The sequence below is a fragment of the Rhizoctonia solani genome, chromosome 2, assembly GCF_016906535.1.
Source record: "Rhizoctonia solani chromosome 2, complete sequence".
NCBI classification, from domain to species: Eukaryota; Fungi; Basidiomycota; class Agaricomycetes; order Cantharellales; family Ceratobasidiaceae; genus Rhizoctonia; species Rhizoctonia solani.
In genome coordinates, this window is record NC_057371.1 from 2,583,092 (window position 1) to 2,603,037 (window position 19,946).

At 45.8% G+C, this 19,946-nt stretch overlaps 4 protein-coding genes across 4 annotated transcripts; 2 read left to right on the forward strand and 2 right to left on the reverse strand.

Annotated features, from left to right (window-relative positions):
- Positions 1 to 1,156: 1,156 nt before the first annotated feature.
- On the reverse strand, positions 1,157 to 6,246 carry RhiXN_05423 (adaptin (adaptor HA1/AP1 adaptin gamma subunit); the record flags this gene model as incomplete). Its single annotated transcript, XM_043325239.1, has 23 exons — positions 1,157 to 1,267; positions 1,318 to 1,410; positions 1,492 to 1,983; positions 2,033 to 2,146; positions 2,200 to 2,427; positions 2,487 to 2,702; positions 2,760 to 3,069; positions 3,128 to 3,413; positions 3,576 to 3,711; positions 3,764 to 3,905; positions 3,977 to 4,248; positions 4,301 to 4,329; positions 4,392 to 4,496; positions 4,725 to 4,807; positions 4,868 to 5,000; positions 5,057 to 5,186; positions 5,242 to 5,323; positions 5,374 to 5,533; positions 5,589 to 5,662; positions 5,716 to 5,795; positions 5,847 to 5,980; positions 6,036 to 6,100; positions 6,149 to 6,246. 23 exons carry the CDS (start codon positions 6,244 to 6,246, stop codon positions 1,157 to 1,159), a joined length of 3,573 nt encoding a protein of 1,190 aa, XP_043177658.1.
- Positions 6,247 to 6,314: 68 nt separating this feature from the next.
- Positions 6,315 to 7,176, forward strand: RhiXN_05424 (ubiquitin family protein; the record flags this gene model as incomplete). Its single annotated transcript, XM_043325240.1, has 5 exons — positions 6,315 to 6,472; positions 6,524 to 6,607; positions 6,662 to 6,772; positions 6,851 to 7,001; positions 7,063 to 7,176. The coding sequence occupies 5 exons, from the start codon at positions 6,315 to 6,317 to the stop codon at positions 7,174 to 7,176; spliced, it is 618 nt and encodes a 205-aa protein (XP_043177659.1).
- A 341-nt stretch (positions 7,177 to 7,517) lies between these two features.
- Positions 7,518 to 8,881, forward strand: RhiXN_05425 (cyanovirin-N; the record flags this gene model as incomplete). Its single annotated transcript, XM_043325241.1, has 4 exons — positions 7,518 to 7,573; positions 7,633 to 7,996; positions 8,064 to 8,774; positions 8,831 to 8,881. The coding sequence occupies 4 exons, from the start codon at positions 7,518 to 7,520 to the stop codon at positions 8,879 to 8,881; spliced, it is 1,182 nt and encodes a 393-aa protein (XP_043177660.1).
- A 209-nt stretch (positions 8,882 to 9,090) lies between these two features.
- On the reverse strand, positions 9,091 to 13,154 carry RhiXN_05426 (AMP binding enzyme; the record flags this gene model as incomplete). Its single annotated transcript, XM_043325242.1, has 15 exons — positions 9,091 to 9,579; positions 9,636 to 9,794; positions 9,846 to 10,124; positions 10,182 to 10,713; positions 10,771 to 11,097; positions 11,148 to 11,282; positions 11,348 to 11,416; positions 11,475 to 11,587; positions 11,649 to 11,824; positions 11,881 to 11,935; positions 11,987 to 12,040; positions 12,095 to 12,253; positions 12,309 to 12,379; positions 12,439 to 12,796; positions 12,855 to 13,154. 15 exons carry the CDS (start codon positions 13,152 to 13,154, stop codon positions 9,091 to 9,093), a joined length of 3,276 nt encoding a protein of 1,091 aa, XP_043177661.1.
- Positions 13,155 to 19,946: the final 6,792 nt, after the last annotated feature.

Genomic DNA, 19,946 nt, shown 5'->3' on the forward strand with positions numbered 1-19,946 from the left:
TCTCGCGGAGCACCCGTTGGCGGCTTCAAAGACCCTGGTGGTCAATCAAGCATTCACTCCGTTTCGAGAGTCCGAACGCCAAGACTATGTCATGCTCTTATTTGGATAAGAGCTCCTGGTGGGACTGATATATCGTTTCTGTCATCCATGAAGTAACAGATTTCCACAATGGTCACGTGTATATGTAATTAGTATCAGGCATCGGCCTCCGATTGGAGCACATACCCTTGGCGACACGCGCCCCGGGGAGATTGGGATTTCTAATCGACACTACAAAAAGGTGCTTCCGGTTCTATTTACATTTCTTATTGCACTGGCCGCTTCGATCAAAAAGGCTACTATGACATCTTTAAATACGAGTTCCCTCATTGCAATCCCACACAGCCCACAACAGGAGCCAGCGCTCATCGAGCCGAGTGGCCACTTGAGAAATCGACCGGCCATGCCGGGGCGAGGTCTTCTGGCAAACATGATCGGCATCTTCCCCGAGAGCAACGGATGCACAATGAGGGCTTGTTTCCTTGGCATCAGTCTCCTCTTGATGGCCGAATCAAATGCACAATCGTATGCGTTGGTTCGGTATATCCGCAATTATGAATACTAACCACGCTCTTTACGATAGATCCCATTCAGTTATATTTGTACATACGCACTAACATGTGTTTGGGGGGCGTCGCTCAAGCTGGTCATTACCCTATTCAACAGCTGAGTACACAGCGAGATGCCTACACGATGGACATTTCATTCCTGAAGAAGTTCAATAAGATTGTTGTGATCGCATAGATTACCTTGGAACGGTCAAGTTTTATGTGGTGGAAGAAATGGCATAAAATCGAGTTCAAGTAATGGAGGGCACGATCAATAACCTTGATAAAGGTGAATGCAAATGGCACTCGCCGCATACAGCACATCAGCTTTTTCTCCGGCAACTATTAGACAACGCTAATTGTTAATTGATGCAATCGATTTTAGTGCGTTAAACTCAATGGATCGACCTACATAAATGTGAAGTATCACGCACCAATCTACATTCGGCGTGTCTACGCCGGTCAAATAAGGCTTATGACTTGAATCACATTTCTAGAAAATTTGTAATATAAATACACGTCCAACTCGTACGCATACATGGCATTTATTATCCACCCAAACCTTGCCCCTACAAGACGCCATTTGTCATGCTTGCTGGGAACCCTGCAAAATCGACCTGATCCTGAATAGCCCCAGCAGATCCTGTGAACGCGATTCGAATTCGGAGTTTTACTTGACTCTGCATTATATGAGCTCTTTATATCTAGCTGGAAATGGCTGGGGACTTACTCCTGGAGGAGCTAAAATTTTCAGTACTTGTGTCTCTACGTTCCCGGGGTTTACATCGGCACTGGACATTGGGAGCATTTGTAGTTGTTGGGTCTGTACCGCAATTAACACAAGTTTTTATATGCGGGAGAAGGGCCAAAGTATGGAAAAAGTGGAGGGTGGCGATATACTCACTCTGGGTACAGCAACCTGAAATGTGACACCCTGCACAGGTCCACTCGTTGCTTCGAATCTCGCCTGAATTTGCACCATTCCAGGCTTACTGGGCAGAACCTGAGGCGCCAAAGTGACCTTGAGACCATTCTTATCATAGGCTAAAAATGTGGGCCTATTCTGCACGGGCGCCTGTGCAGGAGCCGAGGTGGGGGTCACTGGCTTGGGGGCTGGTGCAGCGGGGGCTGGAGAGGGAGTCGAATCGAACAGTCCACCCAGGCCACCTCCGTTAGTTGTGGGCATAGGCGCGGGCGGTGGAGTTGCGGTGGCCGCGGGCGTCGAATCAAAGAGTCCGAGAATATCTTGAATCGAGTTCTTTTGGGGTGCCGGGGCGGCAGGTGCGGGAGCTGCACCACCCCCTCCAAACAAGTCAGCCAGTAAATCTGTGTTGGATTGTGCTGGCGGTGCGGCGGCGGCTGGAGTGGTTTCGTCGCCCATAAGATCCAATAGGGACTAGAAACAACCATTAAGTGGCTGGAACGGGGAGCAAGGAAAAACTCACATCTTTATCTGTTCGGGTGCTACCAACACTACGTCGTTCGCTGACAGTTCCAATAACTGTAGCTTTAATCTCGGGAGGAGGCATAACTTCCAAAACACCACCACGAATATCGGCCTACCGACCAAACCTCGTTAGTCACTATTTGCCTCTCTTGAAATATAGCCTACATGTGAGAATAAGCTGGCGAATTCTACCGCGCGTTGCTGAATCTCCAACTCGGTACTGGTCGCGAATCCATTCAAGATATTGAAGATTCTCTGCCTTTGGGGCTCAGACACTGCAGGGCGGGAAGAAAGTTTGGCAAGCGAGGTGAGAACGAATTGGCGGATGAGTGCATTTGCATAGGGCGATTGGAGAATTGATTCTTGAATTTCGACGATGTCCGAGTCTTGTATCTATATGCGGAGGCACCTGAGTTAAGTACATGCGGAAAGAAACACGGCTGGATGCCTACCGGTTTAGGGGTTTCCTCGTCTACCAATCCGCCTTGAATCAAAGCCTCTCCAAATTCTCCCAACAACCAGACAGTGGCCAATGTGAGTGATTCTTGGGAGATATCCTCTTTGAGCGCGGTATACAATTTCGAGGTCGTGTATGCCTGAAGTTCGGGTGTATGGCACACGAGCCTAATGAACGAGGATAACACCTCTTCACGGACATAATTTCCTGCCTACTCCCGGACCAATAAATTGGGCGACGTCCGCAAGTGAATAAAATAAGAACGCACCAATTTGAGAACTCGCAAGACCGTATCAATATGCCACCTCTTGTTCGGTGCAAATCGCTCTGCCGCAAGCGAGATCTGTGTGGTCATCCCCAACTTGAACTCGTTGTCCGCAACTTCCAAAAATGCCAACAGCTCCCTCGTCAAAACCCGAACGTTCGACTCGTTGATCAGCGCGTATGACAGTTCAAGCGCACGCCGACGGATAGAGATATCTCCATCACGAAGACAATCTAGGATGATATTACGGTGCCGTTGTACCGCATTTGTGTCCATCGTGACCACTTTGTTAAGCGTGTTCAAGGCGACATATCTATCCCACCCATTTGAGTTCCCAGATCAACAGGGAAAATCAGAAAGTAAAAACTTACCGAATATTATTATCCCTGTTACTCAAGAACTTGCCCAAAATATTGATCGCCATAACCCTCAACCCACTATCGGCCTCGATCTCCAAAACCGTCAAGACTGTCTCGTACAGAATCGAGTTTCCAACGTTTTTGGTCGAATCGGTGTTGGTGGCAACCTGCGCCAATATGTCGTTCATTGCCTCACTCGCACGAGGATCGTTTTTGCCTATTTGTCGAAGCAAACGGAGTATTTTGATTTGGAGGAACGGATCGGTGATTCCCGAGACATCGTGTTCGGGGGAATAGCCTGTTGTGATGAGGGATTTGAGGTGTCGGACCAAGAGAGTCGTCGCCTAGATTTATGAGGTCTGCGTTAGTAGAAAGAGGGGAGGGAATGCGCGAAAGGAAGTGATGGGTGGTGAAGGACTTGCCTTTCGGAATTCGTCCAAGCAAGATTCACTCAACTGACACATCTCTGATACGAGCGTCACTCCAGATAAGAGCACTCCGTGATTTCGATCTGTCAACAATCCTTTCGCGCCGTCGATAAAGTGGTCCAGGAGTTCGGGAACGCGTCGGACTATTCGGAGAGCACACAACGCGGCCTATCATGCTGGACTCAGTGGCATTCGGGCAAAGACAGAAGGTCATACGCACCTTTTTACGGATATATGTATTGCTCGATCCAAGCAGCTTTTCGACCTCGTTGCATAAATCCCTGGACATCTCCTCTCCCGCGATATTCGCAAACGTGCAAAGCGCTAGTCCAACAGCATACATATTCGAATGATTCATATCGCTTCACATCAGTCCAAGTTAATCTCACCAATCCCGTGCACCACAATACAAGAGTAAAAAAATTAGACTCACTTTTTGAGCGAATTCGTAACTAACATCAATACCTCCTGATTCTCGTCCAACAATAACATGATTCCCAAATAACCCAATCGCTTGTCCGAGAATCTAGGACTCGCAACGAGCTTTAAGCACTCGATTTGTCCAAAATGAGCAGGATAACCGAGCATGTGTATATATAGCAGCTTGGCGATATTGTTGTGTCGCGCAAACGAATCCTCTTCTTTGAATGACGTACGGATAGCCGCTGATTCTTTTTGAATGAGGGCTCGCTCATCTGCCAGTGTCTATGGCAGGTTGGTTAAAGAACGGGTTGTTTCTACTGAAGATGCGCATTACCTTGCATGCCCGAATACCCTTGATCAGTGCTACACACCCACACACTTAGTTTGTTTCTTCTCTTCTCAGTCTGATTCAAATATTAACACACCCTTGAGGTTATAGAACCCTCCGGACCCCGTGACAGCCGCCCGAATATTATCGATATTCATCGCGTGAGGTTCGAGCTGGAGACGCGACGGTGGAGAGAAGTAAGCTGAATTGCAAATTAGTCATGGTTAAACAGGGTTTATCATCCAGGACGGTGATATTATAATTAGCTTGCGCTTGCCCGTGCCTTGACCTTTGGATCTCTTATCACGAACTCTTTATTCGATTGAGAAAGATTTATTCGCAGAGATAGACCCCAGGAGACCTAAATTAAGCTATTTATATTACAATAAATACCCATCACTCTATCAAGCAGCCGCCCGATTCACTTTACTCGTGATCTCCACCGCAGTCTTTACAGCCCCCATCAGCGCAGACAATTGAATTTTTTCGGTCCCACCGGTTGATAACCAATGCCTACAACACGGACCTCATCAGCGCTTTAATCCTAATTAAATGAGGGGAAACGCAACGCACTCGATAGTAGCCAGTTTATCCAACAGGTGCACCCTCGCGGCGGGCGGAAACTCCAGCGTCTCAAAGTATTCATATGCCCCCGAGAGGAGATCTTGGAGTGCTAGACCCCGTTCGGTCTTCATTTTCATAACCACTGTTCTCGTTGTCAAATTTTCTGAAGGGATAATACGAGACTGAGAGGAAACGCACGTTGGTAACTGGTCCCGAAATCATCACTCATCATCGAGTTGACCAAGTGCTCAATATCGGATGGGTGGGGGTTACCGGTACATGTATAGATCTCCGATTCATCAATACGGTCATACGCTGCATGGGAAGCCTACCGAAAATAAAGCATAAGGCAAGTAAAAAGTTGATGTTAAAGGGAAACGTACCTGCAAGACGTTCAACGCTCGCCTCATATCACCCTTTGAAAGCTTCAACAAAGCCTGTTTCCCTTCGGGTGTGATGTTCACTCTGTATTCCATCCATGAGCGAAATGCAAAAGCTAAACACACAAGACCCACTTTTCGCTCTCGATAACCATATTCACCCTCTTCTCTACCTCTGGAATCGGCAAGGGGCTAAACCTAAAGCGGGTGCATCGGGACTGAATGGCAGGGGTAATCTTGTTGACGTAGTTGCAGATGATGCAGAACCGGACGTTGCGGGTATATTGTTCGATTACTTTAGGAATATAAGTCCAAGTCTGGGCATGATCGTCGTAGGCAGGAGAACATACCTCGACGTAAAGCGGCCTGGGCAGCCTGAGTCATCATATCCGCTTCGTCCAGAATAATCAGCTTGAACCCTTTGCTTTATGCTGTTTATCAGCCTCCAACTATGTCGACGAAACAAAAAAGACATACTTGAACAAGGTTCTCGTCTCTGCAAACTGCTTGATTTGTTCTCGGACCACTTCGATACCTCGGTCGTCCGACGCGTTCAACTAGGTGAATGTCAGGAATAGCAACAAAGGGGAGGGGTGGAAAGAGAATACCTCGAGTATTTGCTTTTTATAATCATTCCCATATATCCGTCTTGCGACTGCTACGATTGTGGACGTTTTACCTGTTCCAGGTGGCCCATAAAATAACAAATGAGGAAGTCTGTTCTTCTCGATGAATCTCTCGACTACAGAAAGCCAGGTTGAGCATTGGATTAAAATGATAGGGAGTAATCGACATACTAGTACTGGTAATATCCTGATGGGAAACAACATCGGAGAGCGTTACGGGTCGGTATTTCTCCACCCTGTCTCGCGTCAATAAGAAACCAAGCGAAAAGGTAAGCAGTACTCACCAAGGCAATGTGTCATCTTTGAAATTTTCCTCGGGGGCCTCTTTTTGTTTTCCCTTGTCCTTGGGAAGATCATCTACCTCCATCTCATGATCACTCATTCTGGGCTGGTTTTCTGTCGAGTAGCACCAAACCGCAATTGGCAAAGCGCAGAGACGCGTCAAGTCACATGACACCAAGCCACTTCAGGGCTCTTCCCGGCTCGGAAGTAAATAATGTGTATCCCGGAGGATCGGAGGATCATCGAAACGACGACTTTCGTCCAGGACTCCATCGTTTTTTCGTTGGACAGACAGAGAGTCGAATCATGCAGATCTTTGTAAAGACGTGAGATGGTGTTTATGCGGTGCTGAGATGTGTTGCTGACCATGCGAGCAGCCTCACGGGCAAGACCATCACCCTCGAGGTCGAGTCCTCTGACACTATCGACAATGTCAAGGCCAAGATCCAGGACAAGGAAGGGTGCGTTCAACTGGTATAATCATCTCACTAGATAAACAGCTGACCATATGGCAGCATCCCCCCTGACCAGCAACGCCTGATCTTTGCCGGCAAGCAGCTCGAAGATGGCAGGACCTTGAGCGACTACAACATCCAGAAGGAGTCCACCTTGCACCTGGTGCTTCGGTAAGTCTCTCATCCCATATACACCCACGAACTGTCCTACATGCCACGAGCCGAATGTATGCTGACTAACTCTCATAGTCTCCGTGGTGGTGCCAAGAAGCGCAAAAAGAAGACCTACAACACCCCCAAGAAGATCAAGCACAAGCGCAAAAAGGTCAAGATGGCCATCTTGAAGTACTACAAGGTCGACTCGGATGGCAAGATCAAGCGTTTGAGGAGAGAGTGCCCTGTGCGTCCCATTTTCCGTTGCCTGAGTTCCCCGAATTTATTACTAATACAATTTTTTAAAGAACTCCGAGTGCGGTGCTGGTATCTTCATGGCTTTCCACTCTGACCGCCAGTACTGCGGCAAGTGCGGCTTGACCTACACTTTCGCCCCTGGTACCAAGCTCCCTACTGCTTGAGTTGATGCTGTATATTGAGCAAATACACTTATTTTGATCCGTGAAATGTGCGTGAGACGAAATTAATTCCGAGTATTTGAATGCGTCTTGGCAAGGTCCATTCTACTCTGAGATAATCACACGGGCAGGAATTTACACGTTTGACCTGAGTTCTACGTATGCTGTAAGACACGATACCGGGCACGAGGTGGACCGCAGCGCTCCCAATTGGTTGGACCCAGAGGGCCTCATGGTCTTAAGGATTATACGGCGCTAACACTGGCAGCACATGCTCAAAAGCGGCATCCTAATAGAGACAATCCGTCCACCATCTTGTGGCGTATTTCTATTCGCTCATAATAATGGATAATTTACAAGTCTTCGAGTTACCAGATCCCCACCTCCACACAACTCCAGGGTATGTACCTGCCTCGACCGTAAACCCCACCCGCTCACCTGTATCCTTACCCACATAAGCCTACAACCACCGGACGCAACGGACTCTCTGAGCGATCAAATAGACAAGCTTTTACGAACATACTACCTAGTCGTCCGAGCACTCGCCACGGGCCACAACCCGAGTCCCATATCGGGACATGGCCGACCAAGGCTCCCGCGCGAACTCATATACATGATATGTTCGTTTGCGGGGTTTGGTCTGCCCAACGAAGCAGCAAGCATGGTTACCGATAAACCAATATTCGTGTCGTCCCGTGATCCGACGCGCGTCTCGAAGCGGTGGCTTTGTACCGAGCGCTTGACCCGTAAAGAACTTAAAAACATCGTAGCAGCTCAAATCATAACAGAATCGCATGATCAAGGCTGGGCTGATCGTCGTGATGTGAGCGTTTATCTCTGATAATTATTCACAAGTCATGAATACTAATTCAAGCCAAAATTAAATCAAGATCTGGTGGCGCTCATGGTTCAGCTTACGAATCAGTGGACGAGATGAGCATAGTTTGAACAGAAACGTAGATCGAGAACGAGAATGGAAAAGTCACTCGAACCAACTTGCAGACTACACAACCCGACGTCTCTATGGGCTACTTTTCGACTCGAGCCACGAGATATGGAAGTATCTTGATGAAGGCGATCGTCTCGAGGTCATGGTCCATGCTCAGTTCCGCGGCTGGGAAAATCATGGTGAACGAGGGATTCTTAGGATATTCACAAGGTGGTGTCCGTCTGAAGAGTTTCTGAACATCGTCTGTGGGGTTTCTATTCCTCGGATTACTATTGCGCCTCCGGCCGAGTCCCAAACCCCGCATATACCCCCGCCAATCAATGTGTCTTTTGCGGCTTCTGCAAAACTTGATTCCATTCATCTCAGGGATGGACATGTTCTCGTCGCAAAGCTACTAAAAAACGGCGAGTGGAACGATACGTCGTTTGAGCTAGACAACTGTCTCGGTAACCTGGACGGAAAGTTCGGATGGGGATCGAAGGGATTCTCGGCATCTGCGAAAAATACAAGGCTTGATGTATCGCATGCGCCCGCTATGGTTCTTTTGGGTTCCATGTTGAGAAAGGAGGACGGTTCCTATGACTGGGATATTATTAACTTGAACGAGTGCGTCGTAAATGTTGATGGAGAGTTCAAGCTTGCACCATCCAAGGTAAGAAACCTCTGTTATCATTTTAGCACGGCTTCATGATGCACTATTAATGTTAGTATCATACTAGCCGTGACTACCCTGGTCTATCAAAGGCCGCGTACCATTGATATACAGCCTATTGCACTAAGAAGGATGACATATATGTTTATAATGTACTCTTTAGTAAACACCTTGAAGCCTTGAATATTTCATATCGTCCGAGCCTAGCATACACTGGGAAAGACCGACTTTAGCGGGGCTTGATGAGCATATCATCGGTAGAAAATGCGATACCGGTGGCCATTGATCATTGTTATACTGATAACGTACTACAAAGTTACTGAACAAATAGCCCTTTAGTTCCCCAATAGCTGATCCACTTCTGAACATGCTCATCTCCAAGCTGCGGTGTGGTTTCTAAAACCCGACTAAACTCTTCGGCTACCTTGGTATTCAGCCGCACAGTTCCACACGACTCTACATGCTCCACCCCATCGTGAGACTGAAGCTCCTTGTCGGCGAGCACCATACCGTCAATAGTGCTTTGGATTTTGGTGCTTGGGAATCGCTTGTATCGATCACTTTCGGATCCTTTGAACGATTCTGCAGCTTCGGCTACACGCTTATTCCATTCTTCGAAGCCCACGATAGGCAGTTGAGAGTTCACGAGAGGCACGAGCGATGCCGAGAGTGCATTCATGATATCCACCCAAGGTACAGGTCGAGGGTGTGAGGTGTGCATCACTTGAGGTAGGACTTTGTTCCTGTTAACACATGTATCGATAATTGAACGGGCAGCCACATCAAGTGGAAGCCACGAGACAGTCTGCAAGTGCCATATAAGAGATCAAGGATGACGATTGACATAGTTGGTCATCTTACCCCGACGGCCCTCGGCAGGCTACCTATTGAAACGGAAGAGGCGATGAGCGAAGGGACCCAATCTGTTGTTGACCATGCACCACTCTTGACATCCCCGACAAGCTGTCCAAGTCGAATACTGCAGCTTTCGAGGCCAGAGTCTCTAGCTGATTCAAGGAGCTACAAAGTGGTGTTTGCCATTGCCACACGGAATACTAATGGCCAGCTTACCTTTTCAGCCACTAGCTTGCTTTGTCCATATCCAATACTAGTCGAAGCCATCTCCGGGGTAACTGAAATCTCGCTTAGCCACCTTCCGGGAACGGCAAAGCCGGCTACGGAAACAGATGAAGTAAATATAAATCGTGGGAGGCCTGTGGGGGCCGTAGATTGAAAGGCAAGGTCGAGAAGGTTTCGGGCTCCACAAATGCTTGGCTCGAAGGACTGGAGGCCGAGGTTGAAGTTAACTTGCCAAGCATTGTGAATTATAATCGTAGCCTCTCTCCGGATCTGTACAAACGGGCCAGTTATATAGAGCCTCAGTAGCGGTTGCTTATAGCCACTCACCTCATCGTATATTTCATTGGGTAGGGCAAGCTTGGGATCCTCAAGATCGGTATCAACAAATACCAATTTCTCGCTCTTTAGCAAATTCACGTCCAAAAGCTTGTCTTCAAAGGAGCTGAGCTCCCTGTCTCTATTGTTCTTGCTTGATTTGCGATTCATCGCCCATACTTTCTCGACCTTTTCATTCTCCAGCAGCTGCGCAAGCAAATGAGATCCAAGGCCTCCAGTAGTACCAGTCACAACCACACGCTCTTTCTTCACCGGTTGAATATTACGGGCCTCTTGGGTAGGCCAGTCGGCTTTATACTTTTCGATCATAGCATGAATCTTTCGAAGTGCTCCCGCAACAGGATCGATGACAGTAGTATTGTTGCAAGTGGAGAGCTGGACAAGTACCTGGACAAGTTGTGTGATAGTGGGGTTTCCGAAGATGGTTTGCTGGTTGACTTTTGTCGCCGCAGATCGAATATGGAAATCGGGTGATGCGTTCAGAGTATCTTTGAGCAGACGAAGAAGCATGGTGGCTGTGAGACTGAGTAGTATATATAAAAATGATTTTGTAAAATATCTACGAAAAAGAAAAACCGACCTATCCATTCCTTGCTGAAATAAATCTCCACATACGTCGACTTGCCGACCCAAAAGATTTTGAATCTCCTGAGTAACCCAAACTTCAATATCTTTGGTACTATCCCATGATCGAGGAGGCTTAATGCCATCGGCCGCACCAAAGTTTTTCTCTAGACCCAGGTACATTTCTTCGATAACGCTCGCATATAGCTTGAGAGCACCAGGGCGGGAAACACCTTCCTTAACTGTGCGTGGAAGAGGATGGGTAGGGTCTACCAAAATTATTGTCCGTCTCTCAAGACGAGAATGAGTAGCTGACGTCTGGTTAGCCCGTTCAATAAACGGCCTGTACAAAAGGTCTAGTATATGCGGCGGAACGTGCCAAAGTACGCTTACCAAACCTCGTCGATTGCTTTTAGTCGCCCTTCCTGAGTAGCATACATAGAACTAACACTTTCTTCCAGTTCGATCAAAACTCCAGTTTGGCTCCGCTCTCGCCCAAACATGATCGCGGAAAGCACGATGGGGCACCTGCCGATTTCTCCCTCTGTGTTCACGATGAGCAAGATAATTGTGGAAGATGATAAGCTCTCAACTTGCCCATGGGGCCCGGATTGGTTTTTTCGCCGTTGAGAAGGATAATTTGGTCGTCAAGACGTCCAACCCTAATGAAGACATCAATGTTATTCGGGTTACTATTGGCTAAATGGTCGAGCTGCTAACAGTTTCCATAAATCCGGCCTATAGGGATGACGAACAACGAGATCCTTGGTTCTATATGCTGGCCTTCCATCAATCTCGAAGTTGATCACAAAAGGTTTATGGTTATCCGACACCTATGATCCAAGTTATCTCAGTAGTCAGCCAGGGTAACGATCTAACCATCACTAAGCATACCACAAACGCGAGTTCAAACAAATTGTCCCCATTATTTTGTGGGATAAATCGCACATCCACCCGTGGCGAGAACCGCACGTAATTCCGATCACTAGCTTCGCCTACTTCACCTACTTCATCTACTTCTGTTATGCCGCCAAGCTCGGTCGTACCGTAGCAAGAGCGGAAGCGAACACCTAAAATCAGGATTCGTCAATCAATCAAGAGTAAAGCTTATGTATATGTATTTCACCTTGTTCAGCTAGTTTATTGCCTGTCGCTTCAGCTAAAGGTCCTCCTGCGAATATCTGTGTAACCTGTGTCACCACTATTTGCAAACCAATTTTAAAAATGCTCACAATACTCTTCATCTGGCGCAGATATGCTATAGCTGTTTCATCTTGAGACCACTCCTGGCATTAAATATTATTCTAGGGTTGTAATTTGCCTGACAGAACATTGCTCACCTCCAGGAATGCTGGCATACATAGCATATGTGAGCATCTTGTGGCGGCGGCCACTTTTATTGTTAAATTTGATGTTGGGACTACGGGAACATGACTCGGAGCAAACAACACTTGGGTGCACCCCGTGTAAAGTGGTATGAAGGTTTGAAGAAACATGCCCTACAAGCTTATATGAGGTCGCCACTCAAAACAATAGCTAGATTATTCTACCCACCGTCCCGTGGAATGTAGGGAGGGCCATAGTTCCACTTCGAGCTCCTTCTTGCGCATACGTCCGCCCAATTGCTGAATGGTATTGAATTAATGTATGCGGATGTATAAACAAAAGCCATAAAAGAGCTCACGTTGTGTAATTGAGTTTTTGAATAAGCCTTCGAGGTGAATATTGATGGGTTTTGGCATGCCTGTTGAACCAGTGCTATGTAAAATGCTAATGATGGCATCACCTGAAATAGCTTTCAGAGGAGGAAAGGGCTTGTGTGCAGGCTCTCGCTTAGCCTTTCCGAGATCGGGTAAGACTTGATCTAACGACGGAAGGTCTATAAATTGAACTGGGGAGTCGACTTCCGCCAAGCTATTGGAAAGCTGAGGTATAATGTCATCGACGGCCTGAGAACCCCCGGCAACTACTAGTGCCGTTTGAGTGGATTTCAGAAGATGGGCAATGCCAGAGACGTGTGTTCGTGGCGATATAGGAAATGGCTGGTATAGTGTTATTATTAGCTAAATCGGTAGTCAAATGTTCTAAGCTGGAGCCTACGACTAATCCCGCTCTTATAGCCCCCAAGATCGTTACAGCGTACTGAATTGCATGGGTAGAAAGCAGTAACCCAATGTTAGTTCCTTGAGGAATAGCGCCGTTAGGGTTCAAGATATGGGCAGCACGATGAACTGCACAGGCAAGTTGTTCGTGCGTGACGTTGGTCTGAGAGGAGTTATTGATGTCATATAGGATAGCAAACACATGACTAGGGTTATGCTCAAGATGAAAATCGCTAATAGAGGAAGGGGGAACAGAGCCGTCGGTTGGTGGGAAAACAAACTTGGTTGATGCGGCCATCACTAACAGAGTCTACGTGGTTTAGAGGAGTGCAAATTCTAAAATGTGGTGCACTGAGAAATCTTCTACGTAGTCTCCCCAAGGCAGACTGTTACAACGGGCCAAGGGGGGCTCTCAAGGCTTCTATAACAGTCTGCTCCAAAAGCGCGGAGATTATCAGGCGATACCCTTTCGTGGGTTCCGAGTCCCGGATAGGTCATGTGCTATGGGTATCCGAGTTCATCCGGGCGGATAAACCCATCGGTTTATTTCTGGGCTTAATTCTACGACGCACTTGTGTTGCTTATACTTTGTGAGACTTGAGATATATCGGAACATTATCTGTTTACTATGTCATACTTTTAGTCACGTCATACTAGGATAACTATCATTGCACGAGTAGGAGTGCTTTATCGCCTTGAATCATTGGCTTGTAGAGTTGTGTTATCCTCGCGATTGCCGGTGAACACACCCAATTGAGAAAGAGCCGTATCCTCCGCCACAAACCCCCTCCCCCCCCCCCCAAATCTCCAGAGACTAAACTTGTCTCCCTGGGTCCCTGGAGATCTTCGGATATTATAATTACTATAGCCAGTCATATAATAAGCTCTACGGGGCCCCCAAAACCCGGGAGTGCTCTGGAGTGCTCCGGTTTTGGGAGCCTCCTCGTTAGGATCTGGCCAATCCGGGTTGCTCGGCGAGCTCTTGGGGGTACTCCACCAGCCCTTCCGAGCGTCACAAGGGGGAGTTAGAGATCACGGGTCCCCCGTAATCTGCCTAGGGAGCAACATGGTACGATCGATAGCTACCGTGGGGTTTATCGTGGTACGCAGCCAAGTGGCCGGCGCTAACCTAACCACGTGCCCCAAGCTATGTTTTTCAGCCGTAGGATGTTTGTTGACTTATCAGGGCTGTAATACACTCGATGCTGCCTTGACATCCCATTGGCTTCCTAAACACATCATGTGTGTTTAGCCTTATATGTGTAATAAACCAAACCTAGTAAATTGAATGATAATAGATGGTTGGCACTATGGAAACATACACGCAAGTAGTTTGCGTACCTGAGCGTATGGTTTCTTGATGGGCCCACATGATTGGAAAGATTCAATTAGTACGGTTTGATATACAGTGGGAAATTGTCTCATAATATTCACGCATCAGTTTAGCAAGATTTTTTGATACATTCTACACTTCTGTAATGCAACCTCAGTTATCATGCCTGGTCCAAGCAAAGAGAGCAGCATAGAGTTCTGTGAGTTATTCTGAATTCAATATTAACAAAACTCAGCCAATGAAAGTCAAATTTGGGGCATGGACCAGATTGTTAAGAAAGGGAGGCTGTATGTGTGCACCATCTGCCATGGAAGAGACAGCAACGCACTTGCGCCAATGGCTCATTCTCAAATGGTTACACATGCAACAACTGTAAGCCATCAAGCTTGTGTCAAGAATGTGGCTATCAGGCAGCCCAATAAGTGTCACAAAGATAAGGTGACCAATGCTTGTCATGAGTGCTACATTTGTGCACTAAACTAACATAGGCAACATTCAGAAATATAAAGCTGAAATTGGAGGCCTGTGTTGTAAATTGGGGGAAAAGAAGTTGAGACTCTGGTGCTGAGCAGAGTCTGTGTTGGAAGATTTCCCAATTTCCAAGCTAAGTAAAGAAGTAGCTTCTTTAGGGTTCTCTGGGTCTAGCTATCTTGAATACAATCAACTACAGATGTATCTTTTCTCAGTGTAAAGTGTCTTAGTAAGTATTTCTGTAAGAGCAAGAGTACTGGCTCAGGTTCCCTTTGGCAGAGATAGTTATGTAAGTTTCACTCCTAGTTGCAGGAACTAACTGGTTACTTAGTATATATCCTTCTTTAAGGATGATTGCCTTCTGTTCACTTAACCTAAGAACTCTGTATCAGGTCTACAACCTTTCCACACTATGGGTACTTGGGAGATCCACTTATACAAGTTTAAGTTATTTGAAATCTTGAGGCACAATATATCACACAATTGAGGGGGGCAAGCCCAAACCCAAGAGTGACAGTCAACAGTAACAGTGAGGTGGAGTAAAGTAGGTGGGTGCCCTCCAAGGGTATGCAAGAGTCCCCTTTTATACCCTAGAGTGGCAAGGTTACTGAGTCATTCACCTAGTCAGAGTATGAATATGACTTGCTTAGGACTGTGCTTCCTAAGACTTTGATTAGTGGGTGGGAAGGCACAGATATGACTAGGATGGAATGTGACTGCTCTTGGGTTGAACTGCAATTAGTTAAAAATAGAAACATCTAAATACATGACTCAGTCTATCAAGAAATGCTTGGCAGCCAATGAGCACTTAGAGTGAGTCATTAGTGTGAGTCATTCTGGTGGCAAGCAGAATGACTCATAAGCAGGATTTGCAGTGCCACTAGAAATTACTAGATAAGGAGAACCTTAGTAATCTCATGAGAGGTATGACTCAACTAAGCTAGGAATAAGGTTCATCTCCCAAGTTAGAGCTAGTCATGTGATGAGCTAGATGTAAAGATATAAATATAATGATGAGTAAGGTACTTGAGCCACATGGATAGAATCTTGTGAAGCTAATATCTCCATGAGATCTTATTGTATGAGCACGTGACAGGCAGCGTTAGAACGAGCAAAAGGAGCTCTATTGAACAATATGTAACACATACAGTCAATATGAGCATTACATAGAGTAATGACAGGAATAATGGAAAATAAGAGAGAAATGGCCATTAAATCAGAAAGTCAGATATATGCAGATTATTGTGGATGGTGAGCTGTGAATGCAAAATTGTGTGATACATAACAGCCTGGGCCCAAACAATCTGTTTCAGTTTTCAGGCCTTTGTTCTCCAGTCCTGCACCCCCAAATCCCTACAACAGAGGTTACTACTACAGACAATCCCACTGTTACACCCTCTTAACATATACCATTGGAATTGCCTGATTTTTCTATTATTTTTAGTATTTTTTACAAACTCTATATCTTTTGTTTTTTGATCACATGACCTTGGCACTTATTATGCCATGCCAAGGGCACTTAGGAGAAATCCATGCTTCTGTGCAGCCTGCAGCACTCTTCTTATTTCCCATGTAGTCTTCTTTTCACACATGCACAGACCACATGTATTTACCTTCTTTGCCCATATGTACAGCAGGGAAATTGCTTGGAAACCCCAAGTCAATTTTACCTTGTCTCATATCCATTGAGGAGGAAACCATCAGCCAGCTAAGTAGCCAGCCCCCAGTAGATTGATAAGCTCACCCCTTTTACCTCACTCACCACACCTCCCAGGCCTAAGGCCCCTTTGTCATTGTAGTTAGTTCAGTAGTCCCCACCTTAAGCAGTCATTGCAGTAGTTAGCCTAGTGAGATAGTTTAGTCAGATTTACCCTGTACTAGATACTGTCAGAGCTGACAACTACCACAGGGTAAAGCCCAACAAGCTATTGCCTAATATAGGACTTATCAGCTAGTGGGATCTAACAATGCTCAAGGCAATTGCCAGATAAAGGGGTAGGACAAGACCTATAGAAGTAAAGTGCACTAATGCTGCTAAGACAGCAGGGCAAGGAACCTTTGACAGGGACTGGTATGCTCTCAGGCAATACTCAAAGTGTATGTCTTAGGGTAGGTAGTGTAGGAAGGGATAAGAGGTTGAGCTCTGAGGCTTAAGGCTCTCAGAACCCTCCTTATATATTCAACAAGCAGAGGGAATAGTATATACAGTAACAAACACAATAACAAAGATAAGGTCACATGACCAAGGGTAAGAAAGACGTGATCACATGACTAAAGGTCATGTGATTGGATCACATAATAAGCGCTCAGCGCTTAAATAGCATAAAGATGCATATATCCATAAATCTTCATGAAAATAGCGCATATATTCACTATTTCTTTGACTTAGTGGATTCTAAGGTGGTCACGCCTCTAGGGCATGACAGTGATCATGTGCTAAAAATAGAACTAACTCTGCCAAGACCTCACCTCACCAGTGTATTTCTTGGCATCTGATTCACTAATCAAGCACTGCCACATGGTTCTTTGACTCATGCTGCTTCTTGAGGCTGTGCTATGGCTCCAAGAGGCTGTGCTCCTATTTGAAATATGTATATAGACCCAAGTAATGCCCAGGTATATATAGGGGTGGAACAAGCTGCTTAGAAAGCCAGCTTGATTTCCCTTGTCTTACAACCTATAGGGACAAGCAGGTGCTACTACACCTAAAAAAGAGTGTTGTAGACACATGAATACCAAGGACAATTATTCTGATTTTCTTGAATTTAAACAAAGTCAAACAGACAACATCTTTGATCACATGACTTTGGCACTTATATCATACTCTAAGCGCCAAGCCACATCCCCATCCATGCTTACCTCATCATATGTAGCCACCTCCACCTGATGACATCACTATGACACGTCAGTGACACGTATGCATGAGTAAGGCCAACTGCAGAGCAGGGTTCTTATTGGTTATAGTTTTGCATATTTTACATTTGTAATTAGTTCACCTCTGTAATATATAAGGAGGCCAACCAACCATGGTAATACCCAGGTTGATTACCTCTTGTTGCATCACGTGTTGTACACAGGGCCTTACAGCCTGGGTTCACTAAGTCCATAGTAGATACATTGCCTTAGACACTGTCACTGCTGTACTTACATAGCTTGCCAACACCTTACAGTGTCTGGCCATTGTAGTTAGTAGTCTCAATGTCATAGGATAACCACTTGCTGCCTTAAGCAGTACTTATTGTACTCATGCTGACATAAAGTATGTGAACACAATAGATTAATTTCCAGCAGCTGCAGATGTGACTTAATCACTTAGTCTCAATAATAAAGTATGTAGATTGGAGTGCCCTGCATTTTATCCAAGTGTTGGAAAATCCAAAAGCTGAGACAGAGGGAGGTGAAGGTGCACACATGAAAATGAGCATAAATCTAGCATAGGAGGGCAGGTAGATATGAAGAAAAGAAGTAAATACAATGATAGTTAGAAATGTCCTGATCATTTTTGCACTTTGAAGCAAGTGTAAATGTTTTGTGGTTAGAGAGATATGTTTGATATAATATTTATGGTTTTGAGTATTCTCATATGTAATTCATAGGAATGATCAGCATCCAGTACCATTTTGTATCAAACATATCTCTCTAACCACAAAACATTTACACTTGCTTCAAAGTGCAAAAATGATCAGGACATTTCTAACTATCATTGTATTACTCTTTTCTTCATATCTACCTGCCTTCCTATGCTAGATTTATGCTCATTTTCATGTGTGCACCTTCACCTCCCTCTGTCTCAGCTTTTGGATTTTCCAACACTTGGATAAAATGCAGGGCACTCCAATCTACATACTTTATTATTGAGACTAAGTGATTAAGTCACATCTGCAGCTGCTGGAAATTAATCTATTGTGTTCACATACTTTATGTCAGCACAAGTACTTCCACACAGCTGCAAGCGCCCACATCTTTGACATCCTTACAGATGTCCAGGACAAAGAGCAACTGCATGATTTATTTGAAATTCAACTATCAACAACTGTCAACAAAGGATCTCCACTGATCCTTCTATCTGATTAGTGATAAGAAGTACTGTCAGAGTCTTCTCATCACTAGGACCCTAGGTGTCCACTGCTTTACTTGCAAATAGCTAAAGACTTCCTCTGTGGGTTGTGCTACTTTGCCTCTTATTAACTGAGACTGTCCTGGACACAGTCACATGACCAGTACAAGTGGTTGCATGCTGGCCCAAGCCCAAATTTGGGGGGTAGCAGGTGTAATCATGGGTTGTCAGCAGAGGAATAATAGGGCTCTATGGCTTAGTGGTCAAGCTGGTTCAATTCTGGCTAGTTCTATTTTCCTCTGTTTATGACAGAGACTTCTTGTCTTCCTTTTGCAAATAGCTAAAGACCTCCTTTGTGGGTTGTGCTATTTTGCCTCTTACTGACTAAGATAGGTATATCTTGGAACTTGCAATTAATAGAGACTATTGTAGTGCTCTATCTGGCCTTCTTGCAACAACATGGGATTCCACAAGATGCAACCTAGGCATGTATTTGGGACTTTGCCCCAATTGGATAACTCTGAACATGGTCATGTCATGGAGCTGACATCTCCTATGCAAGGTATGGAACAGGGACATCAGGAAGGAGTAGTGTCATAAACAGAGGAAAATAGAACTAGCTGGAATTGAACCAGCTTGACCACTAAGCCATAGAGCCCTATTATTCCTCTGCTGACAACCCATGATTACACCTGCTACCCCCCAAATTTGGGCTTGGGCCAGCATGCAACCACTTGTACTGGTCATGTGACTGTGTCCAGGACAAGTAGGAATTACCCCTTCTAAACAGGCTGACCAAACAGATATGGAACCATTTCACCTTGCTACAGCTGGGAGCCTAGACCCTAGGTATGAGAATCCAGGGAATAACACACCCTTGGAGGACCCTGTCACCAGGGAAAAGGAAATCCCTTTGGTAGATGAGGCAACCAGGAATAAGACAGTTGTCCTAGACGTCCTTAAGGGTTGTCTAGGTAGCGGGCGCTTGTGGCCGTATGGAACTGAGTAAGAACCACTTAAGGCGGTGAGGGTGCTACCTACAACAACAAGCTAACTATCTACAATGACCACACGCTATAAGGCAGCGGCAAGCTACGTAAGTACAGTGAGAACAACGCTTAAGGCGTGTACTAAGTGGATTCCTGGGCAGTAAGGCCCTTGTACAGTATTGTGATGTGACAAGAGGTAATTGACCTGGGTGTTACCATGGTTGGTTGGCCTCCTTATAT